At 34.2% G+C, this 26,462-nt stretch overlaps 4 protein-coding genes across 4 annotated transcripts; all 4 read left to right on the forward strand.

Annotated features, from left to right (window-relative positions):
* Positions 1–1,529: 1,529 nt before the first annotated feature.
* HELRODRAFT_95507 (hypothetical protein) lies at positions 1,530–4,594 on the forward strand. The gene is made up of 5 exons (XM_009027019.1): positions 1,530–1,885; positions 2,336–2,451; positions 2,689–2,865; positions 3,237–3,880; positions 3,907–4,594. Exons 1-4 carry the CDS (start codon positions 1,777–1,779, stop codon positions 3,594–3,596), a joined length of 762 nt encoding a protein of 253 aa, XP_009025267.1. The 5' UTR covers positions 1,530–1,776; the 3' UTR covers positions 3,597–3,880; positions 3,907–4,594.
* Positions 4,595–7,763: 3,169 nt separating this feature from the next.
* On the forward strand, positions 7,764–8,614 carry HELRODRAFT_163679 (hypothetical protein; the record flags this gene model as incomplete). Its single annotated transcript, XM_009027487.1, has 2 exons — positions 7,764–8,079; positions 8,214–8,614. The coding sequence occupies 2 exons, from the start codon at positions 7,764–7,766 to the stop codon at positions 8,612–8,614; spliced, it is 717 nt and encodes a 238-aa protein (XP_009025735.1).
* Positions 8,615–16,304: 7,690 nt separating this feature from the next.
* HELRODRAFT_126902 (hypothetical protein) lies at positions 16,305–16,520 on the forward strand (the record flags this gene model as incomplete). The annotated part of the gene is made up of 1 exon (XM_009027488.1): positions 16,305–16,520. A coding segment is annotated over one exon (216 nt), but the record flags the coding sequence as incomplete, so codon positions are not given.
* Positions 16,521–22,458: 5,938 nt separating this feature from the next.
* HELRODRAFT_163682 (hypothetical protein) lies at positions 22,459–24,872 on the forward strand (the record flags this gene model as incomplete). Its single annotated transcript, XM_009027489.1, has 2 exons — positions 22,459–22,666; positions 24,685–24,872. 2 exons carry the CDS (start codon positions 22,459–22,461, stop codon positions 24,870–24,872), a joined length of 396 nt encoding a protein of 131 aa, XP_009025737.1.
* Positions 24,873–26,462: the final 1,590 nt, after the last annotated feature.

Consider the following 26,462-nt stretch of genomic DNA (forward strand, 5'->3'; position numbering starts at 1 on the left):
CAACTTCACTTACCTGGAGATTAGGTGGTACGCACATCTCTGGTTCAGATACAGACAGTCTCAGTACGGTTTTTGGTCTGAATACTTCCCCAGAATGGCAAAACAGGATTACTGTTAGATTTTTTGTTATGCTTCTTTCATTGCAAATGTATAACACTGGTGACAATTTTTCAACAGTCTACCCGACAGCGACACCGACTCCGGCTGCCTACGAATACGTCGTGGCAACCGGCTGCATCGGATCACTGCTGGTTCTCCTTCTCGGAGCAGTTGCCATCGTCCTGTATCTCATGTGGGTGCAGCATGTGACGGCCAAGAACGCCAGATACCGACACAGTCCCTACCAATCGTCGTCTACCCGCAGCATCGTTTCAAGAAGCAGGGCGCAAGCAACTGCAGCCGCCTCCACGTCTGCTGGTATAGAAATTTTAGATACGAGTAAAATCGGTTCTCTTTACGATCCTAGTTTTACGAGTAGTTCTTCTAACGTTTCCAAAATGACAGCTGCTCAATATTCCGAATATTGTAAAAGGACGGGTCCGATTGGACACAGCGTTGTTTAATTTTTCTACTACTTTTTAATGTTTTTAGTGATAGATTTTTTTAAATTATACACTCATATATAAAGTACGTCGTTAGATGTAGCGATGTAAGTATATTGCGGGTGGTAGAGTTACAAATTAGTAATGAAAATTAGGTGATAATGAAAAAACGAAATAAAAAACGGAGACTCGAACGTCAACATTTGTAAGATCGGTTAAAATACGTATGTACACATACGTGTAATACAAACACTTACACATACGTAAATACACAAACATGTGCACACACCTTATTATATAATATAGATATAGATATATATATATAATATAGATACTAAATAAAGAAATTCTCGATCATTAGTGTTGTCATGGGATGCATGAATTGAATTTCTTTGCTATGGATCACATTGATAACAGTATTTATTTATAAAAAAAGGAAAAGTAATAAAAAAAAGTCGTTCGAGTTCCTAATTTGAATATAAGGTGGGTATTGATGATTTGTGTGTGATTTTTATATATATTTATATTACATATTATGCATGATGGTCATGTCTCATGTGGTCGTAACAGTTTGTGGTAGCTTAATCTAGATTAAGCTACCACAAACTTAATACTAAATGACGTTCGTTGTGCTTTTGAATACAAATTAAACAACTTTTAGGGTTTTCAAAAATATTTTAAAAACTATGCCGAACAATGCCTAAAATTAGGAAACTTTGTTACGTTTAAATACCCCTTTTAAAAATCTGTTCTCTTTTAAAAGTAAACTCGTTGGGTAATGTTTAAAATTAAAACTAAGTAAAAAACAAATAGTTAATTGAAGTAATACGTAAACGAATGCAATTAACCAAAACGAATAAATTTTAAATAAATTTAAATAATTAATTATTTAAAATTTTGAAGAAACTAAGAAATATTACTAGAGTTTTAATTGAAAATCCACCAAATATGATACATTGCTGCTAATCACACACAACTGCCAGTGAAAACACATTTTTTGATCTAACTAGTTTTCCCGCCGATTAGTGTACTTTTTGCAAGATTTTGTTTTAATTAAAATATTTCTCCGTATTAAAAACTTTCCAATTGTGCGATTTAAACTTCAAAATAACATATTCGGTCTTTTCTAATATTTTTAATCGTCAATATTTGCTGACGTGTTCTTAACTTGAAAATTCCTTCCTAATCGTAATTCCTAATCAGTAATCGGCCTCCTCTTAACTTAATTAATAAAATGGCCAAAGTGAACATTTGTAATGTCGTCGTAAAGGATAACCCCTGCCCCTTCATGCATCCTTTCCAGTTCGAAATTACTTTTGAGTGCTTAGACGGATTGGATGAAGGTGGTAAAGTAAAAATATTTTAGCTTTTTTCTAATTGTTTTCATTTCTTTTTTCTCAAATTTAATTGATTAATAAATATAAATAATAATTGAATTTTATTTATTTATTTCATTTCCTGTTTTTATGTCAATAATCGTTTGGTTTAAATTAAACGTTAAAATAAGAATACAATATTTTTAAATCATATAATTATAATTTATTTGTTACAATACTAATTAATATAAAAAACAAGTTAATATAAAAAACAAGTTAATATAAAAAACAAGTTAATATAAAAAACAAGTTAATGTAAAAAACAAGTTAATATAAAAAACAAGTTAATATAAAAAACAAGTTAATATAAAAAACAAGTTAATATAAAAAACAAGTTGAATTCTCTTATTCTAATTATTTTAATTTTAAATAATTAGTCATAAAATAATAATATTATGATTAATTTCTCCAAAAAAGACCTTGAATGGAAGATAATTTATGTTGGGTCAGCGGAGAGTGAGGAATACGATCAGATTCTGGATACAGTACTCGTTGGACCTCTAATTGGTGGCAAACATATGTTTGTTTTTGAGGTTTTTCTCAATTTTTTCTCTTTTTTTTTATTAAACATGTCTGTTATTAATGAGTTATTTGATTAAATATTTTCTTAAGAAGTTGAATAATATTCTTAATTTCTAATTTGTAACTAATTTTTAATAATTTACAAGAGTATACCAAATTAAATTTGCTTAAAAATTGAATTTCGTAATAATGTTAAAATTTCTTTGTGTGCACATCTCTCAAATGAATAATTACTCACACATCCTCAGGCCGACCCACCCGATGCAACAAAAATCCCCAAAGAAGATGTTGTCGGTGTGACTGTCATCCTACTGACGTGCCTCTACAAGAAAGCAGAATTTATCAGAGTCGGTTACTACGTCAATAACGAATACACCGATCCCGAACTGAAAGAGAACCCACCGGCTGAACCTGATTTTTCTAAGGTTTTAGTGATGCACTTATTTTAAAATTTCATTTGTATTTGTGTCTACTCAAATATTATCTGTAAGATTTTTAATAGTTATGTACATTCTTTTATACGATTAGTTGAATTGATTGCATGATTTATATGCAATTTTGAATTTAAATTCTTATTTGCTTTGGTAGTTCTTTGAAATATTTAAAAATATCAAAAGTATTTTTGTTTTTTAAATGGCATACAATTATTTTTCATATCGGTCAATCAGTAATTTATAAAAATATTGAAAACTTCTAACATACTTTATTAAACGTACCTAATTAATTAATTAATTACTAATGACTTTTTAATTATTAATGATTATTAATAATTATTAATTATTAAAAACTGAACCAGTTACAGCGCAACATTTTGGCGACCTGCCCTCGAGTGACAAGATTTAAAATTAACTGGGGGGACGAGGAGGTGAACGTAGGCAACGGTATCGACCAGCTGTCTCTCAGCTCTCAGAACAGTTTTGGTGGCACCAACATTTTTGGCAGCAACAACGTTTTTGGCAGCAGCAGTAACAACTTCGGTAGCAGCAGTTTTGGTAGCGACCACAACCACGCCGGTGGTAGTAATGGAAATGGAGTCTTGCAGAACTCTTTTGAGGAAGATCTATACGAGTCAGACAGTAGGATGTTGGATATTCCTACATGCGATCTAAGTAATCACGAGTTTGAAAATAGTAACAATGATATGATGTTTGATTGATTGAGTTGTTGGTTCGCTGATTGTATGATTGATTGAATGATTGATTGATTGCTGATTAACTAACTGGCTGACTGGAGGTTTGATTGATTAAATGACCGTTGATGTCAAAAATGTTGTTGATTGCCTGGTTGATTGATTGTTTAATTTAATTAGTTGATTTATTGATGGTTAATCTGCATTTGAGATTTCATTTTCAAACAAATATTCTTCCATCCTATTTTGGTTTGCCAACTAAATGTTAGAAATATGAAAGAAAATGATAATTGTCATGCTGAATTTTGTGCAAAAATCCAAACGTGTGGAAAGTCGTTTTTGGAATGAAATGCTGAGGCTTAGAATGCTTTAACAATTTGTTAAAGAGGCATACCTATCTTTTTTTGCCAATTCATTCAGTCATTCTAAGTTAATTTCACTATTTCTTTTTAAATCATATATATATATATATATATATATATATATAAGCTAAATTTCATTTCAAACAATTTATAATTTGGGAAATATCTCTTATCACATAAAATAAGTTTAATTAAACAAAGTTTGATTCAGACAACGTTGCTGATTATGTGTGTTTGTGTGTGTTTTTACAATTCAGTTCGTTTATAATTAAATATTTAATGCACAAGCAATGCTAAATTACCCAGACTATATAATTCGTCATTTCTACTATTCACGATCTATTTGCTTGTTTTTATCTATATCTTTTTTACGTTCACCTAGTTAACTGGACATGAAACAAGAGGCACATTGCTATCGTTAAAAATATTTTTATCATTAATATTATTTTGGGTATTTATTTTTTTTATTATTGGTTTTATTATTTCTATTATTAAGTTTCTTTTTCTTATTATAGCAGATTACGCAGAGAAGTGGTGACGAATAACGCTATCGTAAACTTACTTTTACATTTTTAAAAATTTCTATCAAACTTTTCAAAATAATTTCGTGGTAGTTTTTATTCAAAATCGTAAATGAAAAATAATCACTGGACAACATTCAAACTTACTTTTAATCTTATTTAATTAGGCTAAAAAAATAACCGGAACAAAATTGTGAATGCTTGAGATCAAACGCATTTCGAGACCAATCCGGCCGGTCCCTCCCCTAGCGACGTATCGTCGATGGCGTGGGTCTTGACGGGATAAAATCCTGTTTCTCCTGACGGAATTTTGAAGGCTTGCAGTCGGGATTCGTAAGTTTTCATCAGATCATTGTGCGCCTGTAAATGTGTTTGTATGCCTGTGTTTATGTGTATCTTTGTATCCAGTATTTACCTACCTTACAGGCTCGAGCCAGTTCAAACTTCAAGTCCTTTATTGTGGCATTCTTAAAAGCAAGTACGTCCTAGAGTTGGAATAATTTTCAAAAATTTTTGATGTTTGTTTCTAAGAATATTTTAATTTTTACAAAGGTGCGATGTGATGGTTAAAGATGTCCGGATTCGAAGCAAAAAAGATCCTTGTTTAACGTGCGTGAGAATGTTTGATGCATTTGTTCGGACACTTCAACTGTCCGTGAGTCGTTGTTGTTGACACTTCTAAGTGACGCAATAATGAAGAATCAAATAATAATTTACACAATTGCGTTTATTGCAATTATAAAGAATTAATGTTGACTGACATCAATTGATTTGCTGAGGATCTGCATGGATCCAACATCGAGGTTGAACTTCTTGATGGTCTCGTGAAGTTGCACACATTTGCTCTCCAGCTCCCTCTCCATGTTCACCATCTTGATCTCCAGCAGGTTGTTCTTCATCATCAACCTCTGAGACACTTCTTGAATGGCGGCCACGAATTTCGCATACAACTCGTTTCTTTCTTCCTTCAACTGTGTCGAGATTTTTGATGGTTACGTGAGCGATGGACAGTTGAACAACGACAGGACTGTTTCATCCGTTTGTGAAATGGTAAAATTTATTGAAAATAATCTGAGTGCAAACCAACATTCTCCATCATCTCCGTGATGACTTCAATCTCCTTGTCTTGTCTCTTCAGCACTACCTCCTGAGCTTGCAATCTATGCTCTTTATCCTGTTCAAATTGAAATTTAACGTAGAAGTTTCATAAAAGACGGAACATGTTGAAACATGAATTAGGAAGAAAGGTTTAAGTGAAAGGGAAATAAAAATAAAACCTTTATAGCTAGTTTGACGTGATTGAGTCTTCTCAATTTAGTAGCATTCTCTTTCATCACTTTATTCTGCTCCTCCAATTTTTCTGTCTGCTGTCTGTTCTCGGTTACAAACTCAGACACCTTATGCTCCAGTAGTTCATCCTTTTTGCGAAGAGTTTCACATTCTTGCTACAAATTATTTCAATTTTTTTTATTTTCAAATTTATTGTTGATTTTTAAAACAAAGTAGAACGTCTGCTAACTTTTAATCCGTTGATTAGGTTGATGCCGTTAAGTGTGATGTCGTTGTAATAGTTCTTCATGTCCTTGTATAGTCGGTCGTGCGTCTGCATCAGGCTGAAAATTTCGAAATTTTTTCTCTCTTCAACTTCATGCAACTCATTTCGAAACTTCAAATCGTTCTCGGCTTCCCGCGTGCTGGCCTTCAGCTTGTACTTGTTCTCCAGGTCTTGCAAACGTCGCTCACAATTCATTTTCAAGTCTGCCATATCGTCCGCGTGTTTCTTTAGGAAAAATCAACGCGATACAAAAACTTTGCTAAATTGATCCAACATTAAATGAAATTTAAACTTTAAAATTTCATTCATTCATGCGCCATTTTGACTGACCAGTTTGAGATTTTTTAAACTCTGTTCATGGAGACCCTGGTCACTTCTCATCTTCACTCTCAAGTTTCTCATTTCGTTCATCAGTTCGGTCAGCTCGAGTTTCGTGTCGTCTTGCACAGATTTGATGGACTGCAAGTTTTCGCTGGTGGATTCTTCCAGTCTCTTCTGGTTCTCAAACATCAAGTGCTTTATTTTCTGCTTCAGTATCTGAAATCGTAAACATCGTTTCCTTTGTTCAAATAACTTAAGATATAATTAATACTGAAAAATAAAATGATATGTAACTTAAATCAGATATTGTTGTGTGAAAATATATTATTAAAACAGTAAAAATATTTGCTGACTTCAAGTTCTGAATTATGTCTTGATTGCAACTTCTCCATTTCAAAGGTGAGATTTCTATTTTTCACATTCTTCTCGGCTAACTTATCTTTAAGAATTTCCAAGGCTGCTGCCATCTGATCACGTTCTTGTTGGAATACATTGCGTTCCTGGCGCTCCGTGTTCAGTTCGTTGCGAATTCTACGCAAATGTTCCAATAACTAAGAGAGGCAAATGTGGTTTTAAAAAAAAGGCTGCGATGTTACTAGTTCATTTTACTCAAATTGCTAAAATATTTAGAGTAAATAATTCAAATAATATTAATAAATGATTACATAATTAAATTCGATGAAACGAAATGAATCAGAAGATGCGTTACTGACCTGGACGGGATTCATGCTGGATGGTGGCAGGCCATCGACAACCCCCTTCTTTCCTTTCCCCTTCTTGCCTTTGTCCTTACTCTTTCCGGACTGTTTGAATGTTTGAAGCATTATTTAAATTTAAAAATTTTAAAATGTTGTATTTCAATTTGTTAATCATCACATACCATTTTTATTTTATATTCAAAAATTAAATTAAAGATAGCGTTTGAAAGAGATAAAATTTATTCAGAATATCTCTGAGAATCTGTTGAGATTAATTTTTTAAACTTTACAAAAAACTACAAATTAAACAAAACGCTACCAGAACGCTTTGTTATAAAAAAAAATCGTTTATTTATTACATTCGAAAACAATGACGTCGAGTACTTAGATCCAAAGACGAAATATGTTTCGCACGAAAACTTACATTTTTCAAAACGGTTTCGCCTTAAACCTCTACCGCATAACGATGCCTTTTGGCATCATTACTTCCATGCTTCCTTATAAACTTTACGATGCTAAACGGCAGCAATATGCATATCTCTAGGATACTAATTACCATAGAGATTCAAAATTTAGTAACTATTCAGTTATCTATGTTTTTGATCTATTTCTAATTCTTCTGGAAATAACCTGCCAAAATAAACAATCTTCGAGTTTTTTAGATATTTTCAATAATTACCGCAATTATATCTAAGTAATTATTAATTTATGATCAGGTATTAAAGGAAGCCAAAACGATGAAGAGAATTGATTTCTGCATCAGCAACCTGACGAGCCTAAGGGAGGAAGCCAGGGCCACTGAAGAACCGGAATCACAAACATCACCACCACGGCAACAAGAGAAGAGTAGTCGTAAACGTGATACAGGAACGAATACGACTAAGAGAAACACGTGTGAAATTGGAGTCAACACCGCAAACATACGATATACGGTAGATGCGGAGACGAACACAACGCATAGAGAGACATGTGATGTGGCAATAGAAAGCATGAACATACCAGACAAACCGCACACAAGGGATGTAACAATGGACACCACACACATTGAGACCTGTGATACGGGCGTGGATACTAGGGATATACATATGGAACAGATACAGAACAAGGAACATGATACTTAAACGGAACCCGATTGGGGGGATGAACCTACAGACCAGCAACTGGAAGATATAAACAACGCTAACCAGATAGCACAGGAGGCTACGAGGATGGAAGCCAATACACAAGGAGGACAGACGTTGAGGAAGACAAGACGAATGACAACAATCAGGGGAAAGAAGATGTGTCACTAAGACAATGCACAATGGATAACTTCTTCCACCTGACACAAGAAGTCATAGAGGAATTAAATGGGGAGGATATGATGCCTGAAGGGGAGACATCAAATTACATCCCACCTACCACCAGAGCAGCGATGATGGGAAGGAGACCGATCCCCACCAGCTCCATTGGAAGAAAAACAAAAGAAGGCAACAACACCATAATCTTTAGTTGCTTTAAAAGAGTTGATGAACTGAAAAAGAGTCAACTTCTCACTGGAAAAAGAGGAAAAAGATACCAAAACGATAGATGGATATCTTGTGCATAAAAATATCATAATAAACACTGCACCCAAAGAACCAAATAGACAAATGACAATGGATATGGTAAGGAACATCTTACCATACCAAGATAGCAGCTGCAACATTGAGAATATAAAGAGGGATCCACAGGCCCTTATAAAATCATTCATGAGGAGACAAACAATATCTAACAATGCCAGCAAAAACGAGGAAAACTGCGCCTGCATAGGGACCTTTATGGAAGCGTATCGCAAAAATCAATGCACAATGTTTGCTCAAAAAAACATATAAAGAGAACGCGTCCGCAGGAGGAGCGTAACTGCATGAATGTTATAAATATATCAAGCTACCGACTGACGGAAGACCAGGAAAGCCTGTTAAGCAAAGGATTGGGTTTCATTTGCACCCCTAGGAACATTAAGATGTCGGAGGTGACATATGGTATTGATAAACTGATCAGAGATGTAAAAATAAGAGATTATTTTGAAAACAACAAGGGGCCGAGCAGGGAACAACCGTACCTACCGGACTACAAGAAATTTTTCAAATCCGGATGGAACCCGCCTAAATCAAAATTATCGAACGACTGCATAGCAACGGTAGAAGATATAACACAAATAAAAGAGGAAGTGATAAGAAGAACGGGAGATGAATATATTAGAACGAATCTGAAGAAATCAAATATAAATAGAAAAGAAAGGAGGGCACTAAAGGAATTAAGAGACAACAAGGATATCGTTATTAGAAAAGCAGACAAAGGCAATGTATTTGTTATAATGGACAAAATAAACAAGATCAAAGAGGCGGAAGGCCAGTTGAATGATGAATCATTCTACAAGAAGATTGATCAGCCAATAAACAACCAGTGGGACGTCATGAACCTACTACTTAAATACAAGGCTGTGAAAATAATTAATAAGAAGATGCTAGTTGATCTCTCACCACCCATAGCTCCAAGAACGAGATACTTCTATACACTCCCGAAGATTCATAAGGAAAAGAAAGATTGAATTGATGAACGGACACCCAAGGGAAGACCAATCATCAGCGACATCAACTCAATCAATCAACCCCTATCTGAGTTTGTGGAGATACAGTTAAAACAAATAACTAAGTTCCTGAAGTACGTGGTGAAGGACACACGGATGTTCGTGAAAAAGATATCCACGACATTCACAAACAGCAAACAGATCCTAGTCACAGCGAATATTGCAAGCCTCATACAAACATGAGAAACCAGAGATCAATAACTGTAACCAGGGAAGCCCTGATGAAATACATGCCAAGAAATAAATACAACAACCTCACGGTGGAATCTCTAGGATTAATACTAGGAAGCCATGATTTTGTATTCAATAACCAACACTATCTTCAAGTTAATGGATGCGCAATGGGGAAAATATTTTCACCAACACTGGCAAACATTTACTTGGATGAATTGGATGCAACAATCAACAACGAGTTCCGTGGGGTGGTAAAGTATTACAGGTACATAGACGATATACTCTTCGTATTCATTGGACCGACCGAGGAATTAGAAAGATTAATTGAAAGAGCAAACAACATCATAGAGGGCATAAAGATCAATTTCAAATATGACACAAAAGAAGTGGAATTCCTGGACGTGACTGTGTATAAAAACATACCGGATGCACCATTCCTACTAACGAAACCATACTTCAAAATCACCAATACGTTTGATTTACTGCACCATCACTCCTTCCATCCGCCACATATATTTAAATCCATTATCTGTTCTCAATTTCTTAGATATGCAAGTATCTCCTCGGAATTCATACAATTCAAGCTTCATGCTTCAAACTTATCAATAAGTAAAGGGCAATAAAGTTAGTTCTGTTTGAAAGAAACCTAGCTAACGAAAATAGTCTTAAAAAATAAAAATTAACAACTTTGGTGGAAAGAAGAAAAAGAGAAGATTTGATTCAGTTGTTTAAAATCATGCATAATTTGGACAAAGTTTATTTAAATAATTGTTTTAGCATAGTCAAAACCAAAACGCGAGGTCACTGATTGAAATATTTTAAAAAGTTAACAGAACATAGATGCAGAGAGAATTACTTATTCAATAGAGTCGCAAATACTTGGAACTCATTACCAAATGAACTTGTTGAGGCACAATCAATGAACAAATTTCAAGCAGGCATTGATTGTTGGATGAACAACAATCAATCAACAAAACAACTGTGCTAGCTTGCCTGACAGCTTACTCTCTGGATAACCTCCAGAACAGCATTACTATTACTACTACAACTACTACTAAATATAATATTGTTATAGGGACATCCCTAAAAAAAAAGAACACTCGGTTTCCAACTTTACGAACGTAGATAAGTATTAATTTAGTTTCGAAAAATAAACAAATAAATCGATTTTAAATACTTTTTACTTTTCAAGAATTTTGTTAAATAAAGTTATTAAAGTTTAACTTAGTTATTTTTTGCGTTGTCAATATATAAGGTCACAACAATTGGCGCAGTCGACAGGATATTTTTTTTTTCAAATATGGCTGAACTGAAAATTTTTCTGGAAGGATTTTCGAAGCAAATGGAGACACTGGTCAAATCAATAGTTCAAAGTTCGACAACCGTTCCCACTTTCGAAGCCTTTTGTTCAAAAAAAGAGCTTTGGACTGACTACTTATCTCGTTTTCAAACGTTCGTTTCTGCCAATTCAGTCCCGAACTCAAAAATTGCTCAAGTTTTTCTGACGAATCAATCTCCAGAAATTTACAAGCTTCTTCAAGTCGCGGCATCTCAACTTTCTCCTCCACGTGATGTCAACGAGTTACAAATGAATGATATTTCACAAACAATGGAGATAAATTTCAGTCCCAAGCACTTTATTGTCAGGGAAAGATGTAAGTTCTGGAATGAAATTTCTAGAAAACCAGGTGAAACACTACAAGAACTTGCATCTAGAATTCGTCAAGCAGCAAGTACATGTGATTTTTCAAAAATAAATGATCCTTTAGATGAAGCACTTAGAACAAAATTCATTTGCTCTGTAAATAACGAAGCTGTTCTTAAGTCTCTTTTCAAAGTTCCAGAAGATGAATTAACATTCTACAGAGCAATAGAACTAGCTACAGAAGTTGAAGAAGCCTCTAAAGTCGCTAAAGCAACTGTACATGGCTCTCCAGAAGAAAAAGCAGAATTTGTTTCTAAAGTTTCTAGAAGTCCTACTAACAAATCAAAAGAAAAAGCAGTTCTTTTCAATAAAAAACATGAAAATTTCAAATTTCCTTTTTCAAAAGGCACCTGTCCTAGATGTGGAAACAAAGGTCACCATGCCAGAGATTGTAGATACATAAATACAAAGTGCAATTTTTGTCAAAAGACTGGTCATCTTGAAAAAGTTTGCTTAAAAAAAAAGTTTCAACAAAACAGTTCAGTTAGAATTATACATTCTATTCCTGGAAATACACCTCTTCTTCAAAAGTTACTCTTCAAGAATACTGAACATTTTTTTGAATTAGATAGTGGAGCAAGAGATAGTTTTTGTTCTTTAGAAGTTTGGCAAAAATGGGGTCGACCCAAACTCCATTCTAATTCTACAAGATTTATTTCAGCAACTGGGGACAAAATCCCAGTCATTGGAGTTTGTCAGGTTTCAACTTCTATTCCAGAATCAAATGATAAAAAAATTGTAGAATTCAATGTTACAAAACTACCTAACCTAAATCTTGTAGGCAGAAAAGCAATTCTTGATCTAGAAATTGATGTAACAGCAGCTTTGAATAAACAAGTTTTTCAAATTAAAGAAAGTTCAACTGAATTCAAAGTTTTCATCTGTTGTCAACAAATTTGTGAATATTTTAAAGAATGTTTTGAACCAGGACTTGGATGTTTGCAAAATTTTGAATTGGAAGTTAAGTTCAAACCAGATTCAAATCCAGTTTTCTGTAAAGCTCGAACAGTGCCATTTTCATTTCAAGAGGATCTCAATAATACATTAGATGCTGGTATTAAAAAAGGCATCTGGATTCCAGTAGATTTCAATGACTATGGAACACCCATAGTACCCATAAAAAAACGATTAAATCCAGGAGAGGAAAAAGTAAAATTTCGAATTTGTGGGGATTACTCAGTTACTGTGAACCCCCAGCTGGAACCACATCAACATCCAATGCCACTTCCTGAAGACTTGATACAAAAACTTGGAGGAAGTCGTTACTTTAGCAAAATAGATCTTGCTGATGCTTTCAATCAAATAAAACTTGCTCCAAACAGTCAAAGAAAACTTGCATTAAGCACACATAGAGGAGTTTTACTTCAAACCAGACTTCCGTTTGGTATTATTTCAGCTCCAGGCTACTTCCAAGAAATCATGGATAGACTAACTTGTGATCTGAAAGGAGTCGCAGTTTATCTAGATGATATTCTTGTTGGAGGATCCAGTGTTGATGAGCACAATAAGAATTTAAGATCTCTTCTTCAACGCCTTCGTGATAAAGGTCTGAAATGCAACAAGAAGAAATGTGTTTTTGGACAAACTTCAATTGAATAGGGTCACATACTTTCAGGAGAAGGTGTTAATAAAGGAAAGAATGTTGACGCCTTGTTTAAAATGCCACACCCTACTAATATATCAACATTACGATCATTTCTGGGTTCTGTTCAATTTTATCACAAGTTTATCCCTAATCTTGCAACGATTGTTGAACCTCTGACATGTCTTACAAGAAAAGATACACCCTGGAAATGGACTTCAAAGCAAGAACTAACTTTTCAAAAGATTAAAAAAATTCTTATGAAAGACGTCAAGTTGGCACATTTCGACAAGTCGCTTCCATTGGGTATTTCTTGTGACGCGTCAGAAGTTGGATTGGGGGTAGTTCTGTTTCACAGGTATCCTGATGGGGAGGAACGACCATTATTCAATGTTTCAAAAACACTTACTGAATCCCAACGTCGGTACAGTCAAATTCACAAGGAAGCACTAGCTATAATATATGGGTTACACAAATTTCACCAATATCTCTATGGACGAAAATTCATTCTGGTCACTGATCACAAACCGTTGTTGGCTCTTTTCAATCCTTCAAAAGGAACACCAGTGATAGTAGCAAATCGTTTGGCTCGCTGGGCCCTGATGCTTCATCAATACGACTATTCAATTGAATATAGAAAATCAACAGATCATGGAAATGCAGATTCACTTAGCAGATTGCCACAAGGTGAAGATCCAGACTTTGATTTTCAAGAAAAAGATGAAGATGAATTTACAGTGTGCACAATAAAAATGATTAGTCAACAACTTATACCGACAGATGCTCAGACTCTGGCAAAAGAATCTCGTAAAGATCCCATCATTTCAACTGTTTGTCGATATGTCAAAGAAGGCTGGCCTCATTCGATTAAACAAGAACAAGTTCAACATTTCCAGAAGTTGAAAGACACACTGACTACACAGAGTGATTGTTTAGTTCTTGGAAATAGAATTGTTATTCCACACAAGATTCAAGATAAAGTTCTTCAACTGCTACATCTGGGTCATTTTGGGATGAGAAAAATGAAACAGTTAGCCCGATCAGTTGTATATTGGCCGGGCATTGACCACCACATCGAGGAACTATGCCGAAATTGTGAATCATGCGCTGCTCATCAGAACAGTCCACCAAAATATCCAAACCACCCATGGATACTTCCCGAAAAGCCATGGAGTCGCATCCATATTGATCATGCAATCAATTTTTTGGGGAATAATTGGTTAATTGTTGTGGACAGTTATTCTAAATATCCATGCATTCACATAACTTCAAATGTTACAGCAAAAGCTACAATGAATTTACTAGAAGAGGATTTTGCACATTTTGGTTATCCTCATTCGATTGTTTCTGATAATGCTCCTGCATTCATTTCCGAAGAATTTCAAGATTGGCTCAGAGAAAGAGGAATTATACATCTTACTGGTGCGCCATATCATCCAGCTTCAAACGGTCAAGCAGAAAGATTCGTACAAACTTTCAAGAATTCATTGAGAAAATCTCAGCTTCCACCCAAACAAGCCTTACAGGAATTTTTGATTCAATACCGAAGAACACCTTTGGAGTCAGGTTATTCTCCAAGTGAGTTGTTGAACGGAAGACAGATTCGAGTTAAACTGGATGCTTCGTTACCGTCTGCCCCTCACATTGCCCAATACAGACAGATGAAGCAAAACTCTCAAAGACAAGTTCCAACTCGGAAATCCGTAAAATACACAACAGGTTCTCCATGTTACGTACAATATAATGGTCCTCTTAGAGATCGAACTCCAAGATGATTTCTGCTATAGTTCATCGTGTCTTAGGAGCACGAAATGTTCTAGTACACATTGTACCTAATGGTCCAATATGGAAGCGGCACATGGAACAATTGAGGCCTCGCTATGGTGTAGACCTTGATTTAGATCCGGGAGACATTCCATCATCAAGTCATTCCACTACCACTGCTCAACCTCCAGTATCAAAAGTACAAACTAAAAAAAGCCCAACTCGAATTCAATCTACACCTATTCCAGATTTTGCCTCAGTTGATCCTATACTACCTCGACGATCTGAAAGAATTAGGGAAAAGATGCTACACGAACCACAAAGACCCTGATTTTCTGGAAGGATTTTCTTCGCCAAAAGACTCCGCAGAGTTTTTGGCTAGTGGGAAGATATAGGGACATCCCTAAAAAAAAAGAACACTCGGTTTCCAACTTTACGAACGAAGATAAGTATTAATTTAGTTTCGAAAAATAAACAAATAAATCGATTTTAAATACTTTTTACTTTTCAAGAATTTTGTTAAATAAAGTTATTAAAGTTTAACTTAGTTATTTTTTGCGTTGTCAATATATAAGGTCACAACAATTGTATTTATCTATTTTATATGTTTACTTTATTATATGAAATTAACTGAATTTGTTCACGTACAAATGTCCACCAGTTCACTAATACAACTGAACGGGTGCTTCCGATATATTGCAGGACACTCACATCCATTCCACGTTCACCTACACCTTTTCCACAAATTCAACCAACTCACTCCAACTCATTTACACTTTGTCTTGCTGGAAACAAAGCAAATTATCAACAAAGGATCAAATTCACTTTGGTTTCTTATTTGACGCATAGACGTTGATTATAACTTTGCGCATATTACAAAGAGGTTTCCCAATATATATAAATATGCGACTACTTCATTCTTCAAATCATATCCGTTCAACCTCCTCCCTCAAATTTTCCAATCAGTTGTTTAACAAACATCGAGCAAAATGAACGCGCATGAAGATAAAATAATTGATGCTGCGGTAAAAATCGGTTGTGACATCGTTAATATGCTATTAACGAATTGGGCGGTGGGGGATTCGTGCGATAGAAGGAACAGCTACATTAAGAGCCTCGTCAATTCATTTTTCTTTTACAAATTCTCTGAAGAAGATGTAGCAAAAATTTCGATGTTCCTATCAACGCCACACGGTAAAAATGCTGATCAGTGGATGGATCCAATAAAAAAACTGTCAGATGACGAACAATACTTCCTCGTGATCGACCTTCAAAACATCTTTTACGCGCAATTGAGCAGTTACAAACTAACAGTTGACTACCCGTTCACCGTTGAACATTTCGATGGCGTCATTTCTCACAGAGATACATTCTACCGAGACCTCCCCAACAGCCGATCTTACATTTTACCATATTTCGAAAATAAATTTATAACATCAACATGTGCAATATGTCTCGATACTTTCGTAAAAGGAGCATATGTACACAAATTGCATTGTGGTCACCCATATCATGAAAGGTGTATACAAAAATGGAAGAAACAGAGAACCACCTGTCCAACATGCCGATTTGAAATGCGGGATGAATTCAGTGCAAGAAGCGTCATTACCATTGAAAAGAAAGAAAACGACAGACAATTTGTTCAGATTGAGATTCTCACTGAAGGTGTTCCTAAATAATCTTTGACATTGTTTTCAAAGATGTTTCTAAATATTTCCTGTACCTCGTTTATCTTTTAGTATTTTCTTAATTATTTGATATAGTGATCAACAATAAACTATTTTATTGTAGCTTTCAAACAAATTGTTATACAAAAAATGTGATTGTTATTTATTCAAGGAGAATTATAAAAAGTATAAAAATGGAGTAGTGAAAAGTGCGTTACGTGTTAAAAAATAGTTCATCTATTTTTTCTTTTTGACATGCACAAAGTTAAATTTGCGTAAAATTGTTAATTATTAATTATAAAATCAAAAAATTATCATAATTTGAATCTTTATTTTAAATTTTTTTACTTTCAAGATATTTATTACCTTGGTTGAAGAAAGTTTGAAATCATCTACAACATAAGGTATCATTTGGATATGTTAGTTTTAGATATTTCGATTTTGTATGTACATCACTAGATCTTGCAGAAATCTGGTGCTATTGCTTGAAATTTAAATTTTATCGAATTAGGATTTCCTAAAAATAAGTGTTTCTATGTTTTAAAAGTATTTCATAATCAACTTAATAAACAGCTTAAAAATTTATTTCAAATTTTAAAACAAAGATCTGTTACAGCCATGGCTACAAAGATGAATTTAGTGTAAAACTTTGAAATAAATTTCTGTATCTATGGTATCGACCGTTTATTTTGCCAAAGATACTAGATATATTTGCATTATCAGTTTAGACCCCGGATCTAAATGGTGATAGCAAGGTAATCGAAAGAGTCCACCACAGGGCAACAAAGTTAGTTATGTTTAATAGAAACCTAGCTTAAGAAAATAGTCTTAAAAAATTAAAAAAAACAAAAAAAGATTTGATTCAGTTGTTTAAATCATGCATAATTTGGACAAAGTTTATTTAAATAATTGTTTTAACATAGTCAAAACCAAAACGCAAGGTCACTGATTGAAATATTTTAAAAAGTTAACAGGACATAGGAGCAGAGAAAATTACTTATTCAATAGAGTCACAAATAATTGAAACTTATTGATGCACAATCAATGAACAAATTTAAAGTAGGCATTGATTGTTGGATGAACAACAATCAATCAACAAAACAACTGTGCTAGCATGCCTGACAGCTTACTCTCTGAATAACCTCCAGAACAGCATTACTGTTACTACTACAACTATGATATGATATAAATATGATATTGTATTTATCTATTTCATTATATGTTTACTATATCTTTGGTACGGCAGTATTCATATTAATCAATCTTTGTATGACCCAATCATACAAAGATTGATTATAAATGATGCTATGCAATTCAATCAATCAATCAATCTTCGTTTTGCGTCCAGAGACCCGGTTTCCCGAGGTAGGACATGATGCTACGCAATTATACATTTTTATTAGATTTGTTTTATTATTGCAATGAAAATAAAGTAGTTTTATAGTTAATAAATACAGTCAAAAAAGACTCAATAACCATGACCTTACTTCTTTATTTAACTAGAGTTTTAAAAATGAGAAATGTTAATACAAATACTTGCAAATTGTAAGAATATGACATGTATAAAAAATGTTATGTGATAATAGAGATATGGTTCAGACTTTATTGTAATCAAACTAGTTTATTCATTAAATCATTAGGTTAAGTCAGCGATGGTTTACTACTTTTGCAGTAGCCGTATTCATTTGCAAGACTCCGTAATGTGTGTTGTTTCAGATAAAACGTAAGATAGGTACTCCTATGGTATCAACCATGTTTACAAACAATCATAATGTACTTTTAATAAATTAACTCCGCCCATTTTGAATTATCTAGCACTTGATTATTTATTTATATCAAATTGAAAATAATTTAATACAAGTTAGGTAAGTAATTTAATACAAGTTAATTCTTAGGTAAATTTTTTAGATCATTACTTGTCAAATATCAATGGCTTATATGGAGTGGTTAACAGGGTTAGGGTTAGGGCCTCCATTTTCAACAAAATTTTCAAATATTTCACAAATGATTGAAAATTTTAACCACTCCATATTTGAGAAATGATTGAAAATTTTGTTAAAAAGAGAGGCCCTAACCCTGTTAACCACTCCATAAGCCATTGATTGTTATCAAAACAGAAATTTACATATTTTAACATTTTTTTATTTAATGTTCACTATTTCAACTATTTGACAAGTAATGATCTAAAAAACTTACCTAATTAAATTATTTTCAATTTGATATAAATAAATAATCAAGCACTAGATAATTCAAAATGGGCGGAGTTAATTTATAACAAGTACATTATGATTGTTTGTAAACATGGTTAATACCATAGGAGTACCGTTACTTCATGTGTATTTACATATTTTGTGCATTTTTAGTTGATGCCCAAAAAAACCACTGAAAATAAAGATGTGATTTTTTTAAAATAATAAATGAATAAACAGAAATATATAACGTATGAAACGAACTAATCCAGAAATCAACGACAAAAAATGCTTTCTTTCTTTTGTGATAGCGTCGAATTTTTGTCATTATTTTTTAATTTTTAGACCAAAATTTAATCAAAACATATAAGTTTGTCAATTTATTATCAATTCATGATTAAACATCAAGTTAAGTTAACTTAGTTTAGTAGAGTGAGATATGTAATGAAGTTTAAAGTTAGAAAATGTTATCCAATCTGCAAAAAAATGTTGAGTAACCTTTCCCCATTTTCATCCATTTTGAGTGTACAGTTAGCGAACGTTTTTCTTCGGAATACATAGCGTCGTTTGCAGGTGGGGCATGTTTCGTTCCTCGCCTCCAGCCAGTCTCGAAGTCAAGCATCATGAGTCCAAAACAAACATTATGAGTCCCATATTTGCATTCCTTCATGTATATGTATTGTATACGAATGACTTTGTATAAAATTTCTCCGAACACAGGCTGCACGTATCATTAAGGAATTTATCTTTCATAAATGGCAGAAAGAAGAGTCGGTTTCTTTTCATGATACGCGAATGATAATCCTTGACAGTGATTTTTACTTTAATTTCGCAACTGTTCAACACCTGGTTTTTCCCGAACACCATAGAGTAAGAACATAGACAAAAAACAGACCGTTAATTTAACATATCACCATAAGCAACCATCGCAAGTGTCATCATAAAGAACCATCATAACTATCTTAATAAAGAACCATCATAACTATTATCATAAAGAACCATCACAACTATCATCATAAGCAACCGTCACAACTATCATCATAAAGAACCATCACAACTATCATTATAACTATCATCATAAAGAACCATCACAACTATCATCATAACTATCATCATAACTATCATCATAACTATCACCATAAGCAACCATCACAAGTGTCATCATAAAGAATCATCATAACTATCTTAATAAAGAATCATCATAACTATCATCATAAAGAACCATCACAACTATCATCATTAATATCATCCTAAAAAACCATCATAAATATCATCATAAAGAACCATCACAACTATCATCATAAAGAATTATCACAACTACCATCATAATTATCATCATAAAGAACCATCATAACTATCATCATAAAGAACCATCATAACTATCATCATAAAGAACCATCATAACTATCATCATAACTACCATCATAACTATCATCATAAAGAACCATCGTAACTCTCATCATAAAAAGTATCATAACCGAGAGATGTTGTGGTGAACGAATGTATGGCGAGGCTGACGCGTAGACTCCCCATTGAAAGAAAGCCTGAGATGTCAGCTTGACCACCGCGCTACGTCAATAATTGGCTCAACATCCATAGACAGATTGTCCACAAGACAACTCGTACGTTTACGAATCAATGATGAATGCTGCCTTCATCCTCCGTGTGCCTAGCAAGTGCCGAAAAGAGCGCACGTGCCATGAAAGCGCCAAAGAGCGCGCTTTAGAGACACTTCTGCCTAAAAAGCACCGAAATGAGCGCGCTTTTTAGACAGATGAGAATGAAGTATAATGAACGAATGATTAAATGAACGAACGAATGAGAAAAAACAATTGAGAGTAAACTAACAATACGAGCTAAAGCATAGTAAAAAAAAGAAGCCTATATAGATTTCGAAAGTTAGTTATAAAACAAAATTGAGCCAAAAAATTAGTACATTAGAACATGAAATATTAATGAAAATAAGAATTAGTAAAAAAAAATAAATTCTAAGCCGCGCACGCCGAGCGAGCGATTAGCGCGCAAATGCGGCAGACGTGTGAAGATGAGACGAATGTTAACACAAAACAAAAAAACACACCAAAAAGTAGTGGTAGAATAGAAGTCCCTGCCTACCTATGTTATAAATTGCCTTAGACACCTATGTACTCTAGCTTATGTAATAAATCTCTAACCACTTGACTTACTTATTGAAAATTAATTCACATTTCACGTACCTACAATCTCAAGAAAGAAATAAAGAAAGAGTGAAATCTGCCACCACAAAAACATTTAATGCAAACAAATGTCGAGTGACGAACGAGCGGTTCGTGCGCAAACGTATGATAATGAAGCAAATGGCAACAGTAGCACAAAACTAAAATTACACCAAAAAGTTGAGTGGTAGAATAAAAGTCCCTGCCTTGTCCTACCTAAGTAATAAATTACCTTAGACACCCTAGCTTATGACACGTGTAATGGCTAATAAATTTTTCAATCTCAAACCCCATGACTTGGCTTGTTTATTGGAAATGAATTCACATCTCACCTACCTATGTCTGATTAATTAATCTAAAATCTTAAAAAGAAAATGGAGAAAGAGGAAAACCAGCCACCACAAAACATTGAATGATGAACAAACGAATGACGAACGACGGACGAGCGGTTCGCGCGCAAACGAATGATGATGAAACAAATGGTAACACAAAACAAAATAAACACACCAAAAAGTTGAGCTGTAGAATATAAGTCCCTGCCTACCTACGTAATAAATTACCTTAGATACCCTAGCCTATGACATGTGTAATGGCTAATAAATATCTCAATCTCAAATTCCATGACTTAGCTTGCCTATTGGAAATTTATTCACATCTCACCTACCTACGTCTGATTAATTAATCTAAATCTTAGAGAAAAAATAGAGAGAGTAAAACCTGCCACCACAAAACATTGATGATGAACAAACGAATGACGGACGAGCGGTTACAGCGCAAACGCGTGATGAAGAAACAAATGGTAACACAAAACAAAAAAAACACACCAATAAGTTGAGTGGTAGAATAGAAGTCCCTGCCTACCTACGTAATAAATTAACAATTACCTAGCTTGGCATGTGAGATGACTAATAAATCTCTCAATCTCAAACCCCATGACTTAGCTTACCTACTAATGAAAATTTATATTTTACTTAGCAGGGGCGTCACTAGGGGGGTGCGGGGGGTGCGGACCGCACCGGGTGAACCCTCACAAGGGGTGACACCAAAATATCACTGTATATGTTTTTATGTCCCTCCATGAAATTATTCTTAGCATTGATTCAGCCTAACCCGCCCAGCGCCCAGAAATGTATTATGAATAAAATTTCTTTCGTTCAAATCATCCATTTTTGTATTCCACGTTTATACCATTTGACGTCCGAATTATTAAGCGCCTCGCACATTTAACTTGTTCGTGTCTAACATAACGTACAACAGTGTTTGTTTTGCCCACCTACTACGCGCGTGTGTTAGTCAAGTTTAAGAGAATAATCTATAATTTACTTAAAGTAAAAAATTATTTAATTTTTAATCAATTTAATGATATAAGACAACAATTCAAAGTAATTTCACAAAAGTTGATCCGTAAGTACAAATATAATTTGTTTTATTAGCATTTAAATAATTTTAAAATTTTAACATTTAATTTAACCAACCAACCAAATTTCAAATAATTTCATTTTATTTATTTATATTTATATATTTATTGTTGAAGGATATTATATCATGCCACGTGGAGGTGGAGTTCATACAACAAAAAGGCTAAGCGGATGTCAACAAAGAAAAGCCAAAATAAAGAAAGATGAAATACTATCTACATTGCGCGGATCTATGATGCAATATGTAAAGGGATCAGATGAGGCCCAGAGTTCTTCCAAAGACACAGTCCTCAACCACAAAATGATGAGACTAATTTATCTGATGCTGGTATGCAGTCAGCAGAGGAAAACATTAATATAGAAGAAAATAGAGCAGAACAAGATAAAGAAATAGATGAATTTGTAGCAGAAGAGTGGACTGATAATAGTGACTTTAAATATGATACTGAAAATGAACTTACGGGGAAAAATTGGAATGTTTTGGATGATGCTTCTTATTGGAATATACCAATTCCAGATCAATTGCGCGTTCAAATCATCAAAAGAGGAAGTGCATATCTCCAGAACAAAGATGGGCCTTTCAGGATGTTGACGAGGCAAGATCTAAAAGCTAAAGGTGATGTTCGCCAGCTATCTAAAGAGTGGTTTTATATGGTGATGCCAAATGGTGAGAAGGTGTTGCAAACATGGATGGTTTATTCTCCCGTCAGTGAGAAATTATATTGTTTTTGCTGCCGACTCTTTGCCGTTAATGCTACAGACCCAACATCCAAATTTGTGACTGGATTTCAGACATGGTGGAAAATGAGCCCGAAAGTGCCTAATCATGAGACATCCGATGCTCACTTGCATTGCTTTGAAAAATGGAAAACGTTGGAGGTGAGACTTAGAATGCACAAAACAATTGATGCAGAAAATATTGCTTTGATAGACATAGAAAAGAAAAAGTGGAGAGACATCTTGCATAGGCTGCTCGATATTACATTGTTTCTCGCCAAGCAAAATCTGGCTTTTCGGGGCCACAATGAAGAAGAATCTTCATTAAATAAAGGAAACTTTCTTGAAATGGTTGAGATGCTTTCTAAATATGACTCAGTGCTAAAAGAGCACCTATTAAGATTAAAGCAAAGCACACATAAAACTAAAGCATCAGCATCTTATCTTGCACCAAATACTCAGAATGAGTTTATTCATGTCCTAGCAAATCATGTGAAGGAGAAGCTTATCATGGATATAAAATCTGCCCGGTATTTTGGTATCATGTTTGATAGCACACCTGACGCATCACACAATGACCAAATGTCTGAAATTATCAGATATGTGAAAATTCATAATAGAAAAGTTGAAGTAAGAGAAGTGTTTCTGGGATTTTTTCCTTTAAAAGGGAAAAAAGCTGCTGATCTCAGTTCTGATATTCTCGAAAATTTGGAAAGTGATGGACTCAACTTTATGATGTGCCGCGCTCAAGGTTACGACAATGCTGCGACTATGGCTGGAATCCATGGGGGTGTACAAGCCATTTTGAAAAGAAAGAACGGGAAAGCTATTTTTAATGGTTGTATGGATCATTCTCTTAACTTGTGTGGCCAACACTCTTTTGCTGAAAATGCTTTGTGCGTGACTTTTTTTGGAACTCTTGAGACAATGTTTTCATTTTTTGCTGCTTCCACTCACCGATGGGATGTTTTAATGAACCACACTGGAGTTTCATTAAAAAGATTATCAACAACACGCTGGAGTTCTCATCACGCAGCAGTAAAGGCAGTGAAAGAAAAATTTGATGAATGTGTGACGGCAATAGAAGCTCTTTGTGATCCAGGGGAAAATCTAGACACTAGAGGTACAGCCCGAGGTCTTTTACCTGTTATCTGCAATTTCACTTTTCTGTGCTATCTCTTCTTTTGGTGTGATGTACTTGAAGAAGTAAATCTAACGCAGCTGTACCTTCAGACTAAGGGCTTAAGTCTTGACAAGGTGGTGACAAAGCTAGAGACACTAAGACTTTTTATGTATGAGAAGCGCAATCATCTTGTGGAGCAGGCAATTGAACAGGCACTTATAAAATCAGACCAATATGGAATTTTAGTAGAGAGCAGACCCAGGTTCAAGAAGAGGATGGCAGGCGAGCGCGAGAAGACGAGAGATGCTGGACTTACTCTGCAGGAAGAAAACAAGAGAGCGATGTATAAGTGTATTGATCGTTTCCATTCTGAACTCCAGATCAGATCAAGAGCCATCAAGGAAGTAGCAGCCATGTTTGAGGTTGTTCAAGCCAAGAGTTTGATATCTGCTACTGAAGAAGAGTTATTGGTAAACATTCAAAAATTGACCACATTCTATGATGAGTTATCAGAAATAGAGCTTTTATTAGAAATACCAAGACTGAGAAGATATCTGAAGGCAGCAGAGATTGATCTTGAAGAAGCCAAAGACTGGTCAGTACTTGACATTTTGAAATTCATAGTTGAATGGGACTTCCTAGAATCTCTCAGTGAGCCTACAATTATTTCTTACAATCTGTGTGTCTGTGGCTTCATGTGAGAGGAGTTTTTCAAAGCTAAAGATTATAAAGAACTATTTGCGATCTACTATGGGACAGTCTAGGCTTTCTGATCTTGCAATATTATCAATTGAAAGAGATTTGGCAAAAGAAGTTGATTTTGATGAAGTAATTAACAAGTTTGCATCTTTAAAGGCGAGGAAAGGGAAGTTCTGATTTAGTTGAGATTTAATGTGACATAAAATTTAATGTAAAAATAACAATTAAAAAAGTGACATATTTTCTATTTAGTTTTATTTCTTAAAATCTTTGATAGATCACAATTTTTTTTAAAGAATAAAAAAATCGACCTTGAATTATATTTTCTTCTATTGTCGTTGTAAATTTATTTATAAATTATGCTAAGAATGCTGTATGTCTATGGGGTGTCATGAGAGGGGTGACACCATGAGTTACCGCACCGGGTGACACCAACCCTAGTGACGCCACTGTTTTACTTACCTATGTTTGGTTAATTAATTAATCTAAAAAAAATCTCAGGTAAAAGATAAGAAAGAGTTAAACCTGCCACCACAAAAACATTAAATGACGAACGAACGAATGACGAACGAACGAATGACGAACGAGCGGTTCGCGCGCAGACGTACGATGATGAAACCTAACGGTAACATTAAACAAAAAACCACACCAAAATGTAGTGGTAGAATAGAAATCCCTGCTTACCTAAGTAATAAATTACCTTAGACACTCTAACAGTCTAACTTGACATGTGCAATGACATAAATCTCTCAATCTCAAACCCTATGACCTAGCTTATCCATTCCTATTGGAAATTAAATTAACTCATAGCTCACCTAACTATGTTTGATTAGTTATTTTATTAATCTAAAATAAAATCTAAGGTAGAAGATGGAGAGAAAGTAAAACCTGCCACACAAAACGTTGAATGACGAATGAACTAATGACGAATGATAAACGAATGGCGAACGAACAGCAAACGAACGGCGAACGAGCGCGTACACCGGCGTACCTAACCTTTTATGATACAAATCAGATCGAAACTTATATTAAATTCAGTTAGAATAAACACGAATCTACAAGAATTAGCAAGAATAAACTAGAGTTAACTATGTTTATAAAATAAAACTAATAAACGGAGATCAAGAATTCCGGCAGCCGAGCAAAAACCCTTGCAAAGATTTGAACTTTTGCACTCAATGTACTCAAAAATTATTTACCAAACTTTCTGATTGGCTAGTTAGTTGGTGGCAGCTTTTTTTTAAAAAATGCATATAAAAATTTGTCTATTTAAGTCTTTTTTATGTATTATTCACTCTCACTATGTATATTTGAATTTTGTATAAATTTATTATGAAACAAACAGTTTCATTGTTTCGTGTATGCGTGGTTCGTTCAATTTTCTTTTTGAATTCGAATTTACTTAAGATTTTCAGATCAATTCTTTTATTCACTTGAAAATTTTGTGTAAAATAGAAATACACGCATAAATACACACACACACACATACACACACGCATATAGATACATCACACACATACATACGTACATACATAAAACACATTTGTTTTTTGGTTGGCTGGTATTTGTTTGTGTGTTTATATTTGTTTGTG

Source organism: Helobdella robusta (genome assembly GCF_000326865.2).
Source record: "Helobdella robusta unplaced genomic scaffold HELROscaffold_5, whole genome shotgun sequence".
In the NCBI taxonomy this organism is placed as follows: domain Eukaryota; kingdom Metazoa; phylum Annelida; class Clitellata; order Rhynchobdellida; family Glossiphoniidae; genus Helobdella; species Helobdella robusta.